The sequence below is a fragment of the Quercus robur genome, chromosome 4 (assembly GCF_932294415.1).
Source record: "Quercus robur chromosome 4, dhQueRobu3.1, whole genome shotgun sequence".
NCBI classification, from domain to species: Eukaryota; Viridiplantae; Streptophyta; class Magnoliopsida; order Fagales; family Fagaceae; genus Quercus; species Quercus robur.
The window spans coordinates 75,163,004-75,178,320 of NC_065537.1; the positions used below are offsets into that span (position 1 = coordinate 75,163,004).

The following is a 15,317-nucleotide window of genomic DNA, read 5'->3' on the forward strand; positions in this document are numbered from 1 at the left end:
CCCAGTAACATCTTGGGGTCGTCACGAATCGAGTCCCTACATTTGGTAATAAATTTTGGTAGGATTACAATTTTAAATATCTTGAAACTTAAATAATATAGTTCACCTAATTAAAGCATCCTAACAAATAATGAGATAAATAGAGTTTCCATTGGAGGAGTGGAAAGTTTTTTGGAACTTTAGGTAATACTAGAATTTCTTCTAAATACTAGAATTGTAGGCAAACATTAATTACTATTAGGGGTCCGTTTGGATACAGCTGAAAACTGAAAACTGAAACTGAAAACTGAAAAACACTGTAGCGAAATAATTTTTAAATGTGTGAATAGTATCGTGGGACCCATTTTTAATGAAAAAGTTGCTGAAAAGTGAAATTTGTGGGTCCGTGAACAGTACACGATGTGCTGTGATTGGTCCAAAAAAATTTGAAAAGTCAAAGTTTGCGGCTACTGTTCATTGAACAGTGCATGAACAGTAGCCGCAACACCCAAAACGCTCCAAAACGCGTGAAAAAAAAAAAAAAAAAAAAAAAAAAAAAAAAAAAAAAAAAAACAGACAAAACGCAAACGCAGGGAACTTTCAGCCGAATCCAAACGCACTCTAGATCTAAGGGTCAAAAAACACTCATAGTAATACCATTATTGCTCTGTAGAAATTAGTGATTTAGGCATTAACTCTTCTTATTGAAAAAAGAAAAGAAAAAAACCCCAACATTAACTCTCCATTCTCTTCCATATCATCATCTTCCTCCTCTCATCTTTCTCTTTGCACTATGTACTTTCAGGCCTCCACCATTCATAAAATGCTCAAGATTAAATTGTAAAACCAAGCGGTCTTTATTTTGTTTTAATAAACATGATTACCATTTTGCAAACTCATTTATTATGGAAGGAGTATTGTTTTGCCATTAATTAACCACAGTATATGGCCTGAAAAAAGAAGAAATTTTTTTTCGTCCATTGAGTTTTGTGTTTTGGCAGTACCTAGAGTAAAATTTGTCATGAGAGTTTTAGAAGTACTTAGCCTCAACAATCATTCTCTAAAACAATTGTGACTTTGACCATATATTTCTAAAATTTTCGAGTACCTCAAGACAATATTGTTAAGAAATCAATGGTGATGGCCTGAGAGGACATAGTGCAAGAAGAAAGATGTGAGAGAGGATGAGAGGAAGAAAATGATGATGTGGAGGAGAGTGGGGAATTAATGCAGTCTTTTTCCCCTTTAATAAGAATAGTTAATACCTAAATTACTAATTTTTAGAGAACAATTATGACATTACCATGTGTGCTTTTTCACCCTTAGATATAAAAGAAATCAATGATCTCAAAAAAGGTGCAATTTAAACCCATCTTTTATATATATATATATAAAATTTAAGGTGAAGATAATTTACCAAAAAAAAAAAAAAAATTAAGGTGAGGACATTGGGTAGACAAAGTTGTACTTATTGGTATGCTTCAAATTTTTTTTTTTTTTGAGCTATATATATTTCCTCTCAAATTTTTTTTAACTTTTTTATCCAATTGTTGAGAATAAAAATTAATTTTTAATCTTAGTCATTGAAATGTATTGCACTTGGTAAGTATTACGTCAAACCTTAATCTCATCTATATTCTATCTAAAAAAAATTCAATGCTCCTTTTAAACCACTTAATTCTTCGTGTCATCATCATATCATTATTTTTTTCATATTTATTTTTTGTCTTTAATTTTTTGACAACAATAAATATATAAATATATTGATTTTACAATTCATCGCAGAAGGTTTTAAATTTACATATTGTCTATACATATTCCAATGTAGGTTGATATGGGACGATTCACCAAATTCAAAAAATCCACAAACAAACTTGTTGAAAACCCACAAACAAAGTGAACCGACCCTCTCCATCTTGTTTGTTCCAGGTCGCCGGCAACGGTGAGAGATCTGCTTCAACTCGATAGCGGTGGCTCGACGGCGACAAAAACCCACCAACAATCCCAACAACAAAAACCCTAACAAATCCAAATCCAAATCCAACAATGGCAAGAAAAAAGCAAAGAAGAGAAAGCGCAGAGAAACTCGCCATTGTTATTGGTATTTTAACTTCTTTTTCTAAACTGATGCATATATGTACTACCAGAAACCGTACAAGCACAGTTGCAGAATCAATTAAAACCTTCTTAGACCAATGTGATTTATTGGTTCCCCAATGGCTAAGAAGAAGAGCTGGTTCGACATAGTGAAGAGGTTCTTTATTAGAGAGACAAACTCAAAGCCAGCAAAGGTAAAATGACTTGCCTCTTTGTTCAGTTTTGTCAACCCTCAATCTGACTATCAATGTGAACATGAAGTGAAAGAGTTTTCAGACATTAGAGTTCAAGGTGAAGCAACTCAGTCCAACCATCAATGTGAGAGAGAAATCCTTGAATTTGCTGCTACTAGAATTCAGTCTGCCTTTCGGGGTTACCTTGTGAGTTTAAACAAGCACTCTCTATCTCATATCTCCTTTCTCAACTTTTATTTATTCTCTGCTAATTTACAAATGTCTGACTTTGTATATGATAAAGTAATGCCTGATAAAAGAGAACATATATCAGGAATTTGGTATGGACACAAATTAGACCTTTTTTTCTTTTTAGTTCTCACAGATTGCATAGTTTTAATCAACATATGTGGGAGGGTTTTGCAGGCAAGGAAAGCCTAGCGGGCATTGAGGGGAATTGTGAAACACCAAGCTATTATTCGAGGCAGAGCTGTAAGACGCCAAGCTATAACTACCCTAAAGTGCTTGCAGTCTATTGTAAATATTCAGTCACAGGCCAGCACAAGAAGATTTGGAACGGTGGAAGGCACTTGGAATTATGATGAAAGTAAAGAATTGCAGAATTGGAAAGACAAGATAACAAGGGTATGGAATGCAGAAAGAACTGACTCATTCTAATGTGAACAACATAACTCTGATGAAAAAGAAAAATCTGTATACCGTTCCTCTCTTTCTATAACATTAGTCTTCTGCTGGTCTAATTAATAGCATAAAAATTATTCTGTCTTTAACATTTGGGTGGCAAAATGTTATGATTTTCAAATAGACACAAACAATCAAAGAAGGTGGAATGATAGTGTATTGTCAAAGGAAGAGGCAGATGCATTATTTATGAGTAAGAGGCCATAAATAAGAGAGAACGAATAAAGGAATACTGGTTTAGCCATCGGGTAAGCTCCTTTTGTTCTATAATCTTCTAATTATATATTTTTCAAGTTTTGGTTCAATTACTGATACTTTCAACTGAAAAATTATTCAGAAGTCGGCAGAAACAGATCGAAACAAGGTAAACGGAAGATGGAGATACTGGTTGGACCAATGGGTAGACACACAAATTACTAAAAGTAGAAAACTTGAAGATTTGGATTCAGTTTTGACTTCAAATCCAAGACAAACAGATGACTGTGGAAGAAGACAACTTAAGCTAAGAAATGTAAAGGGACAGAATAATTTTGAAGGATTGGATTCTCCAATATTTGTTCCCAAAAGATCAATTCATCATAGGAGGCGATGCTCATTGGGAGATCATAATACTTTGTCAAGCTCTCCTGTTCCAACTTACATGGCTGTAACTGAATCTACAAAGGCAAAAGTGAGATCAATGAGCTCACCAAAAACACGGCTCGGGAATTTCGATACATGCTCTAAAAGCTATTCACCATATAAGAATAAGTTGTCTCTCATATCCTCTATTACTACTGAAGTGCCAAGTGGTGGCAGGATTGGCAAGACTAATGGTTACCAGCAAAGATCTCCTAACTTGAAAGGCCTTCCAGGTCCTATAAAATCCGGACAGATGGTAAAGGATCTCAGCTTTAACTCAGAGTGTTCATTGCAGATTTGGGATAGACATGGTGGCTTCAAATAATTTCAGATGTTTGGTTTAAGAAAAGATCTTGGTTAGTGTGTTAGGTTGGAGCGGAGAACATAGTCTATAATTTAATAGAGTTTAAATAGTTAAATAGTGGGATGCTATTTCATCTCATTATTAAATGAGTAGCTTACAGTAATGCTACACAGTTGATTGACACATAGATAGTCTCTTTTCTTATCACAACTATAATTGAGCAAATTCTATGCTAACTCGCATTATAATTAAGGTTTTATCCATAGATGTGACTTTATGATTCTGTTTTAAGCCAATTGTTTAGGACACTAGAGAATGGAGAAACAAAACAGCCATTGAAATATTTGGAGGCAGGGTTAGTGACTGGAGTGAAAGTCATAACATGGTTGTTGTACTAGAAGGTGTGGCTGGACACCTCCTTTTCAGGGAGGGCATTATACCAAACCTTTTACTCCCTTAATTTTTTTACTATTCCATAATTTCCACTAGACTATGCACTTAATGGAGCCTTGACCTTGATCAATTTTTGATTGTCTTAAAGTTTAAGATGCTAGAAAATGGTGAATTCAATCATGTAATCTAACAAATCTAATCAAATATTTCAGCATTATACCAAACCATTTACTACCTTATTTTTTTACTAATCCATAATTTCCACTAGACTGTGCACATAATGGAGCTTGACCTCAATAAATTATCTATTATCTCAAAAGTTAAAATGTTATAAAATGGTGAATTCAATCATTTAATCTAACGGACCTAATCAAATATTTTAGAATTATATCAAACTAGTAGGTTAGTCTTGTTTAGCTATTTTTTGTGATGCTTCCTTGTGTATATATAAACGAAGCTGGTGATGGAATTAACACATGTCAAATTTATCAAAAATACACTAAGTTTATGTATTACACCCTATTTTTTTACAAGAACTTCCTACCAACATATTAATCAACTTAATCACTTTATCAGATTCCAAAAGTGGCATTAATCATGGTTGCATTTCAAAAGTCTTGAGCACTAATACTATTTGTGAATACTAATAAAGCAGTAGAACAAAGTAAGCCTCTTCAGAATTGTGCTGGAGGTAGAACTAATTGATTCTTCAGTACAAACAAACATCCCAACAAAACCCTTCTAACATTGACACCTCAAACCCTCTGCAACAAAAAGAAAACAAAGGAGGCCCAAACTTTGTAGAAGAAGACCCACTTGGTGGACCGGACTAGAGGGAGTTGGGCCCAAAGCATCTTTCAGAATATGCTACCAACATATAAAGCTGATTCCATAAGTGTTGAGCACTTTTTTTTTTTTTTTTTTGGGGGAGCACATGTTGAGCACTTAATAAAGCGACCAATAATGCAATCATACTCATTCTTGGCGTGGTCTGCTTTATTTGATTCCTTCCTATCAATAAAGCAGTCAAGATTGACTCCCTTTACTCTTTATGTTACTTTTGAAACTGTGAAGGGTGAAGAATAGCCACACCACCAATTGAGAAATAACAAACACTATACCGATAACAAAGTTAATCTCTTCCCATCCTAACCCATTTTCTGAGGATTGTCTCTTTGTTTACTTCATTTCATTTCCCATATTTCCTTATTTCCCACAAGTGAATCATGTCAGTAATTGTGCTAGAAATTGGGCCTAGGCCAGCCTAATCTGGGAGCCATTATGAGGCCAACCAAGCTAAAGGGAGCTTACTCTTCCAAGCTATTACAAAGGATTAAGAAAACCGTATCATTAAACAACATAGCTAGTTCGCTTCAAGAAGAATTTACTACTACAGCAACTTGATTAACTAAGATACACATCCTAATAGTTTCGAAAGTACCTGCATTTTCACTAACACAAAGATCATACCATATATCGACATATGGCCACTGCCCCCAAGATACTTAACATTAAGTCTAGTACATAAAACCCGATCTTTAACTTGAGATTAATGCACAAAACATTATGGACAAAATAATATCAAAAAGAGAGAATCAAATTAAGGTTTAAGTTAGTCTAACCTCTCAAATGAAAGCTAAACTTCCTATAAGATCCACCCACTTTGATCTGGAATCCAATTTCAGCATCTAGATGTCAATAAATTGAGATATAGCAGCTCATGTACACAACATAAAAACAATCATAGTAGTCGGAATGGAAGCTTTTGTAAGTAATAAGCGAAAACTCAGTAGTCACTATGAAAACAAACTCAATACATTAAAATTGCTCCAGCATTTCAAACTTGCCGTCTTCAACAATGCTTAAGCATAATAAAAGCAATGTAAAAGCCTACGTATGTGTTTATATCATGCTCATAATCCCTACATGTTAGGACTTAGGATTCTTCATCTCAAACTGAGTAAATAAAAAGCAGTTTAACAGCAATACACATGTGTCTATCCAATTCTCATAATCTTTTCTTAAAACTATGTATATCTTACGTTCATAGAATAGGTCCGTTTTGGCACACTTTTTTTTTTTTTTTTTACAACATTTTCACAATACCTTTTATAACAAATTCTAAACAGCATGTTATTTTTGGTTGCTATGGGTAGGTAAAAATGTAATTTAAGTGGTGAATTAAATTAGAACAAAAAACAACTTACCACTATAATTTGTTGTAAAAATATTGTAAAGTAATAGCTACTTTCAAACTTTTTTTTTTTTTTTTTGCCATAATGCGAGTTATGGATACAATATTTTTACAAAAATTTTACAATAAAATCTATGTAATTGTTTTTTTTTTAAAATCATGTGACAAGTTATTAATGGTAGATAAGAGTACAATATTTTCACAAAAAATTTCACTACAAAATCTATGTAACTATTTTTTTTTTTTTAAATTATGTAACAAATAATTAATGATATATTAAAAAAAATTGTGATGTCAGTAGTAATTCCAAATAAGAACTAATAATAATTTGCTAAATAAACTTCATTCTAAAATTATTGTGAAATTATGGTGTCAACTGTGTAATAAAATATCATGATATTTTCGTAAGTCTTTGTTTTTAACTGTAGTTAGTCCAGTTTAATATCTTATTGATAAATTTAATTTTCTTTTGACGTTCACACCACAACTATTGTGATATATTTTATTTTTAATTTGTTTTTTTTTTTTTTTTTTTGAGCATTTTATTTTATTTTATTTTTAATTTGTTATGGGCTAGTATAATTTTATTTTTAATTTGTTGTGGACTAGTATAATTGTAATTAAAAAAAAAAAAAAAACCCACCAAACCCTCTTCCCTCTTTTCTGTCTTCTTTTTATTCCAATATTTTTTTTTTTCTCGTCTTTTTTTCTCATCCACCCGTTTCTACCGAATCTCATCAAATATCTTTTTCTTTTTCTTTTCTTTCCTCCACCAATTCTTCTGTGGAAAAGTCTTTCACTGCAAGACTTTGCAGATCAAAGTAAACCTCTTTCAGTCTTCTCTCCGAACTCAATTTTCAGATCAGGAGTGTCACTTTGGTTACTTCATTTCATTTTCAGTATTTCCTTGTTTCCCACGAGCGAATCATGTCTGTAATTGGAGAGGCTGCTTTATCCGCTTTCTTTGGGAAGCTGTTTGACAACTTAACTTCCTATGATCTGCTGAAGTTCTTTCAGGAAGAGAAAGTCGATGCTGACCTCAAGAGGTGGAGGACAACTTTGATGAAGATCCATGCAGTTCTGGATGACGCAGAAGAGAAGCAGATAACAAACACGCTCGTGAAGATCTGGTTGGATGAGCTGGAAGACTTGGCCTATGATGTGGACGACATCTTGGACGAGTTTGCTACTGAAGCTTTGCGACGCAAGTTGAACCCTGAACCCAGCACAAGTAAGGTACGGAAGATCGTTGATGCTTGTATTGGTTCGAATCGAAGTTTTGCTACCACAATGCGGTCCAAGATTGAAGAGATTGATACAAGACTGCAAAATATAGTGACTGATAAGAAAGATCTAGAGTTGAGAGAAAATGCAGGCCTGGGAAGAGCTGGAGCAACAAGACCAAGGGTGCCCACCACTTCTTTGGTGAATGAAGGTCGTACTCATGGCAGAGAAGAAGATAAAAAGGCTATTGTCAAGTTGTTGTTAAGCGGTGAATCGAGTAATGCTCAGCTCTCTGTTATTCCCATACTTGGTATGGGGGGAATGGGTAAAACAACTCTTGCCCAACTAGTCTATAATGACATTGAGGTGAGCCATTATTTTGATTTGAAAGCATGGGGCTGTGTTTCTGAAGATTTTGACATTGTAAGGGTGACAAGAGAAATTCTACAATCTTTCACTTCTGAATCCTGCAACGATAATAATTTAGAGTTACTGCAAGTCAAATTGAAGGGGAAATTATCAGGCAAAAAGTTCTTACTCGTTTTGGATGATGTATGGAATGAAAACTATAATGATTGGACTAGACTGCGTTGTCCATTTGAATTTGGGGCTCCAGGAAGTAAGATAATCATCACAACTCGGAATGATCGTGTTTCATCAATAATGGGCACTACTCAAGCTTACAAGTTGAACAAGTTGTCAGATGATGCTTGCTTGGTTGTATTTATCCAAAACACATTGGGGACAGCAGATTTTAGTGCGTATCCCGAACTTCAAGAATTTGGTCCTAAAATTTTGGAAAGGTGTCAGGGATTGCCTTTGGCAGCAAAAGCTCTTGGAGGCCTATTACGTACTATACATTGTGATGAGTGGAAAAATGTGCTCAATAACAAGGTATGGGATATGTCAGAAGAAAATAGTGATGTTCTACCAACCCTTAGATTGAGTTATCTATATCTCCCTTCACATTTAAAGAGATGTTTTGCCTATTGTTCACTATTCCCAAAAGATTATGAATTTGAGGAACAAGAACTAGTCTTGTTATGGATGGCGGAAGGTTTGGTTCAAGAATTAGAAAAGCATAAGCCAATGGAAGATCTTGGTGTTGAGTATTTTCGTGATTTATATAAGCGATCACTTTTTCAACAATCAAGTAGGAATAAATCACTCTTTGTCATGCATGACTTAATCAATGATTTAGCTCAATGGGCAGCGGGACAGTTGTGCTATTGGTTGGAAGATAAATCAGGTGGTAATATGCAACCCAAGATTTCTACAAAGGTACGTCATTTCTCCTACGCTCATTGTCAATATGATGGCATCACAAAATTTAAAGGCTTAACAAAAGATATGCGTTTACGGACCTTCCTACCGCTACCAACAAATAACTGGACCTACTTAACAAATTATGTTTCTAGTTGTCTATTGCCACAGTTTAGATGTTTAAGGGTATTATCTTTATCTGGATATCGAATTTTTGAGTTACCAAGTTCAATCGGTGATTTGAAACATCTAAGATACCTCAATCTTTCTCAAACTTTGATTAGAAGTTTACCAGAATCAACAAGTTCTTTATACAATTTGCAAACATTGATATTGAATTATTGTTACCGTCTCACAAAGTTACCGGAGAAAATTGAGAATCTAGTCAATCTTCGGCATCTTGATATTAAAGGGGCCCATTTAATCAAAGAGATGCCAATGGGAATAAAAGAATTAAAAAACCTACAAACATTGTCTAATTTTGTTGTGGGGAAAGATACTGCATCAAAGATAGGGGACTTGGTGAACTTGGAGTCCCTTAAGGGAACACTTTGCATTTCACACTTGGAGAATGTGCTTGATGTCGAGGATGCAAGCATGGCCAACTTACTTGGTAAGAAGAATTTAAATGTATTAGTGATGAAATGGGAGTCCGAGCTTGATCAAAGAGCTAGTCTAGATATTCTTGACATGCTACAACCTTCAACAACGGTGAAAAAAATTTCAATTGATGGCTATGTTGGTGCAAAATTCCCAACTTGGTTTGGACATCCATCATTTTCTAAAATGGTGCTCCTAAGGATTGAGAGGTGCAGAAAATGTACATCTTTACCTGCAATTGGACAATTACCATTGTTGAGAGACCTTGTCCTTGTAGGATTGTCTGCAGTGCAAACCGTTGGTCTTGAGTTTTATGGGAAAGATTGCACAAAACCTTTTCCATCCTTAGAGTCACTTTGCTTTAAGGATATGCAAGAATGGAAAGATTGGATTCCATGCAAAGTTGAATATGAAGAATTCCCTCGATTGCGTGAGCTTTCTATTTCTAAATGCCCTAAATTGCAAGGAAAATTGCCTCACCATGTTCCATTATTGGAAAAATTTTCTATTAATGAATGTGAGCAATTGGACGTTTCAATTCCAAACTTCCCAAAGCTTCATGCATTAGAAATTAAGGGATGTAAAGGGGTGGTGAGCAGAAGTACAGATGAGTTATGCTTTCCAAAGTCAACTATTCTTTCTATTCCATATGTGAAAAGCTTGACAGAGGAGTTCATGCATGGGTTAGCTAAGGTAGAAAATCTAGAAATAGATAATTGTAAGGAGCTAACATCTTTGTGGCAGGATGAATTCAAATCCCTTATAACGCTGGTTATAAGAGATTGCTCAAGCCTTGTAAACATCAGCTTGACATCTACTTTAAGGACACTAAATATTGAGTATTGTGATTCTTTGACGTTGATTTCAAGAGGTCAGTTGCCTCAAAATTTGAAAACGCTAAATATAATTGGTTGTGAGAATTTGCAGTTTTTGGTAGATGAGGGAGAGGCTTCTTCTAATTCTTCTTCTCTTCTTGAGGAATTGGTTATTAGGGGCTGTCCATCTCTAAAATGCTTATCATCAAAAAACGAGTTACCTACAGCTCTTAAATCCCTTTCTGTATGGGACTGTCCGAAGATGGAGTCAATAGCGAACAACTTACCCAACAATGCGTCTCTTCAATATCTTCAAATCGGAAGTTGTGAAAATTTGAAATCCTTACCGGTGGGCCTACACAAACTCTGCCACCTCAATGCGTTCGTGATACTGCACTGCCCTAGTCTTGTTTCCTTCCCAGATGGAGGGTTACTCCCCACCAGCTTGAGAGAGCTTTCGATCCACGGCTGTGAGAAACTGGAGGCCTGGCCCAACTGCATGCCGAACCTCAATTCTCTTCGTATCTTGAGGAATTGGTTATTAGGGGCTGTCCATCTCTAAAATGCTTATCATCAAAAAACGAGTTACCTACAGCTCTTAAATCCCTTTCTGTATGGGACTGTCCGAAGATGGAGTCAATAGCGAACAACTTACCCAACAATGCGTCTCTTCAATATCTTCAAATCGGAAGTTGTGAAAATTTGAAATCCTTACCGGTGGGCCTACACAAACTCTGCCACCTCAATGCGTTCGTGATACTGCACTGCCCTAGTCTTGTTTCCTTCCCAGATGGAGGGTTACTCCCCACCAGCTTGAGAGAGCTTTCGATCCACGGCTGTGAGAAACTGGAGGCCTGGCCCAACTGCATGCCGAACCTCAATTCTCTTCGTATCTTCGATTGTCCAAGCATCATATACTTTCCAGAAGAGGGTTACCCCACCAGTCTAACATCACTCTCATTTGACGGGGAGAATATCTGTAAGCAAGTAACTGTGTGGGGATTGCACAGACTAAACTCTCTTACATCACTCTGGATTAATGGTGGATTTCCAGATTGGCAGTCGTTTCCAGATGAGCAAGATGGGAAGCTGACGATGATGCTTCCTTCCTCTCTTACCGAGCTATATATTCGGAGCATTCCAAATATTGTAATTCTATCTTCTTTGGGCTTTCAAAATCTCTCTGCTCTTAAACTATTGAGCATCGGAAATTGCCCTAAACTCGCATCTCTCCCAGAGAAGGGCCTACCTCCCTCGCTTCTGCAACTTTATATTGAAGAGTGTCCATTGCTGAAACAACACTGCAAGAAAGGCGGGCGAGAGTGGTCCAAGATAGCGTTTGGTTTGTCTATGAGGTGGAGGAGGAGCAGCAATAAAAAAATTGTAAAACAAAGAGCAATATTTACTCATAATAGTTACTCCTTCCTTCCAGGTACAACATTATTTGGTTTCATAATATTTCTCATTACATTGTTGACATCAAAAGCAGAATACAACAAAATCCTCTATGTTTGTATATGAACAATACAATTTTAATAATTCAAACCCTAACCCAGGCTAATTCTTGCAGTGTTGCAGCAGAGACTAGCTTCTGAACCGCTAAACGTTATATTGGAATTTCAAAACATGAAGGTAAGTTAAATTTAATTATTTTCCTCTTTTAACAATTGAACTTCTGGCACTCTGAAATTTTAGTGTCAAATAGTTTGTAATTTATTTGAATTATGTGAACACTTTATGCTCGGGCAGGCAGCTATTCGATAAAATGCCTAAAAGAGATATTTTATAGTGTTTGAAATTTTATTACCTCATCAATATCTCATATACTTTGTAATTTGTTTAATTTATTGGCTTGGCTATCAGCTGTGATTTGATGATTGCAAGTTATCAGTAAATGTGCAGAGAATGGCAGGATGCCCTTTTAGTACTATGCTTGTGCAGAATGTTGTTTTAAACATTTGTCGTGCCTTGCATAGATTGATCAAAGCATTGTCACCTATGCTGCAAATGGCAGGTATTTCATAACTTTGAGTCCATTAATATTTTTGTTTCCTTAAAAGGTGTACCCACCTAATATTAGTATGATATAAATGATCTAGATTATTTCATAACTTATGTTGATCTTGACCACTTCATTAGAGAAGGAGGAGCAGCAATAAACAAAGAGGAAAAAAGTTTAGATATTTAATTGGTTTCATAACATTGTTCATTACGTATTTACATGTCCAAAGCTGAATACAAGAAAATACTTTGTGTTTGTATTTAAAATACAATACGATTTCAATAATTCAAAACCTAACCCAAGCTAATTCTTGCATTGTTGCAACAGAGACTAGCTTTCGAACTGATAAACCTTCTATTGGAATTTCAAAACGTGAAGGTATGTTAAATTTTGGTTACCATATGTTCAATTTTTTTACCTCATCAATATCTCTTATAGTTAAATTATGCAAACCATATATGCTCGGACACGCAGCTTATGATAAAATGCCTAAAAGAGGTATTGTATCGTGTTTGAAATTTCACCTCATTAATACCTCTTATACATAATAATTTATTTGAGTTATTGGGTTGGCTATCAGCTGTGATTTGATGATTGCAGGCTACATATTGTGTTCTGCGACATGATGATCAGCAGATGTGCACAAAATGTCATTTCAAAACAAATATTGTGTCTTGCATAGATTGATCAAAGCAGTGTCACCTGCGCTGCAGATGGCAGGTATTTCATAAATATCAAAATTTCATTTAAATGTAAAAAATTTATTATTAAATAAATGAAAGGCAATATTTATTTCTTTTTAACTTCTTATATTGCATGCATTATTGATTCATATTCTCTGCAATTCATTTTTTTAACTGTTTAGAAATATGTCCTAAAGTGCTCCCCTGGGAGGTCATTTTACGGTACTAATTGGCTCCTATTTGGATGGAGAGATGCTCTTTGGATACTGATCTTTCTTATTCTATTATTGTTGTAATAGCAGCCACTCTTTGGGCTATTTGGAAATGCAGTATTATAGAGCCAAGCTCTTAATTACTGCTACTCAAGGGAAGACTATTGATGCTACTCAAGCTCTTAATTACTGCAAGCACAAGATCATGATCTGTCAAGAAGCAATGGCTGGGACTCATTCCCTAAATGTTGCTTTAAACCTCCAATCTATAATTGCAAATGATTTGTTGAATCTAACATCAAATTGGGAACCAAATTTCAGATCTTAGTAGAAGTTAGTACAAAAAGGGAGAGTTGCTCGCCAGGTGCAAGCTTTGTTTGCAAAGATCAAATGAGGAACCAAATTGTGGTACACTGTTATAGTTGGTTGGCTAAAAAGAAATCCATAGTACTTTCTCAGATAATTCATGAAAGCTCAACCCATGCACTTATTAAAGGTGTAGTAGCTGCAGTTGTACCTACTAGTAGCTCTGAGGTTTGCAGCCTTTGTTGTGCAATGAAAAACACCAGGTTCGGAGATTAAGCAGTTAAGGAAGACATTGCTGAGCAGCGTTCATGATTTTCTAAACTCTGGGTTGATCAAATCCCAGGCAAATCCTCACTAATGCTTGTTAGCTGGCCAATTCTACAGCTTCCTCTTTTATGCAGCCTGGTCCACTTCTTGACCAGAATTTAAGGCTTTCTCTCTGACTTAGCATCCATGTTGAAGAGAAAATGAATTTCTTGATGTGGTGAATCTTGTTTGATTTGCTGAATACCACTAATAGATGATATTGCAGATTGGTAAGAAATTCTTTAATTTCATTCACATTCTACAAAGATGTACTAATGTACTATTTCCAAAGTAATAATTTCTTGGCAATTTGAGAAACTAGACAATTGCTTCCGCAAAATGGTTTTGAGGCTCTAACTTATTCTTCTTAGCATCTGGTTTTCAATTCTTATACATGGAGTAAAAGTTTACAAGTCAATTGTTATTTAGTTCACTGGCTAATATGCTCCATTACTAATCAATAGTATTCTGTATTGGTATTGGTCTTTTAACTTCTTTTTCTGAACTGATGCATGTATGTAGTACCAGAAACCACCCTACCAGCAAAGTTGCAGAATCAATCAGAACCTTCTTAGACCAATGTAATTTATTGGTTCTCCAATGACTAAGAAGAAGAGCTGGTTCAACATAGTGAAGAGGTTCTTTATAAGAGAGACAAACTCAAAACAAGAAATGGTAAAGTAATTTGCTTATTTGTGCAGTTTTGGTCTTTGATTCTGTTCCTCACTGCTAGAACAATTATCAGGATAGGAGAAGGAAATGGATTTTTGGAGGGCTCAAGATCAAAAGGTTAGCCTCGCTCACTGCACCATCATCATTAAATGAAAGAAATCTGGCTGAGGCTGAGGAAGAGCAGATCAAGCACGCTCTTGCTGTGGCCCATGCCACCATTGCTGCTGCTGAAGCAGCTGTTACAACTGCTCTAGTTGCTGCTGAGATTGTCTGGTTCACCAGCACCCCTCAATATAACCATCAATGTGTAAATGAAGTGGAAGGTTCAGTCATTAGAGTCCAAGGTGAAGCCCCTCAATCCAACTATCAATGTGTGAGAGAATCCATGAATTTGCTGCCATTAGAATTCAGTCTGCCTTTTGGGGTTACCTTTTGTGTTTAAAGTAGGTCTCTCTATCTCATATCTCCTTCCTCAAATTTTATTTATTATCCGCTAATTGATACGTGATGGAAACTATTTATATGATATTGTTCTGCCTGTTAGAAGAAAACATATATCAGAATTTGGTACTGACAGCAAATTTATGTCAACTTTTAACTCTAATAATAGCAGGAAAAAAAAAACACACACACACACACACACAAATTAGACCTTTTTTTTTTAAAGTTCTCACAGATTGTATAATTTTGATGAAAATATGTGGGAGAGTTTTGCAGGCAAGGAAAGCTTTGCGGGGAAAAGGAATTATGAGGCAGAGCTGTAAGATGCCA

The 15,317-nt window shown here is 35.4% G+C and overlaps 1 protein-coding gene, 1 long non-coding RNA gene and 2 pseudogenes across 7 annotated transcripts in view; all 4 read left to right on the top strand.

Annotated features, from left to right (window-relative positions):
- Positions 1 to 2,195: 2,195 nt before the first annotated feature.
- On the top strand, positions 2,196 to 3,897 carry LOC126722594 (protein IQ-DOMAIN 11-like; annotated as a pseudogene).
- A 3,293-nt stretch (positions 3,898 to 7,190) lies between these two features.
- Positions 7,191 to 15,317, top strand: part of LOC126724230 (putative disease resistance RPP13-like protein 1) — a 134,388-nt gene continuing 126,261 nt past the window's right edge. For 2 of the 6 annotated variants that reach the window (XM_050428730.1, XM_050428727.1), the window contains exon 1: positions 7,192 to 8,968. In XM_050428730.1, the coding sequence (XP_050284687.1) occupies positions 7,391 to 8,968 (1,578 nt within the window). In that variant the 5' untranslated portion in view covers positions 7,192 to 7,390. Of the gene's footprint in view, positions 8,969 to 15,317 lie in introns of all 6 variants that reach the window. The other 4 variants (XM_050428725.1, XM_050428728.1, XM_050428729.1 and 1 more) reach the window with 3 other exon arrangements.
- LOC126724262 (uncharacterized) lies at positions 11,712 to 11,990 on the top strand. The gene is made up of 2 exons (XR_007654846.1): positions 11,712 to 11,797; positions 11,944 to 11,990. It is a non-coding gene; the product is annotated as an uncharacterized LOC126724262 (long non-coding RNA).
- The window catches only part of LOC126724237 (protein IQ-DOMAIN 11-like), a 53,944-nt pseudogene continuing 50,850 nt past the window's right edge, over positions 12,224 to 15,317 (top strand).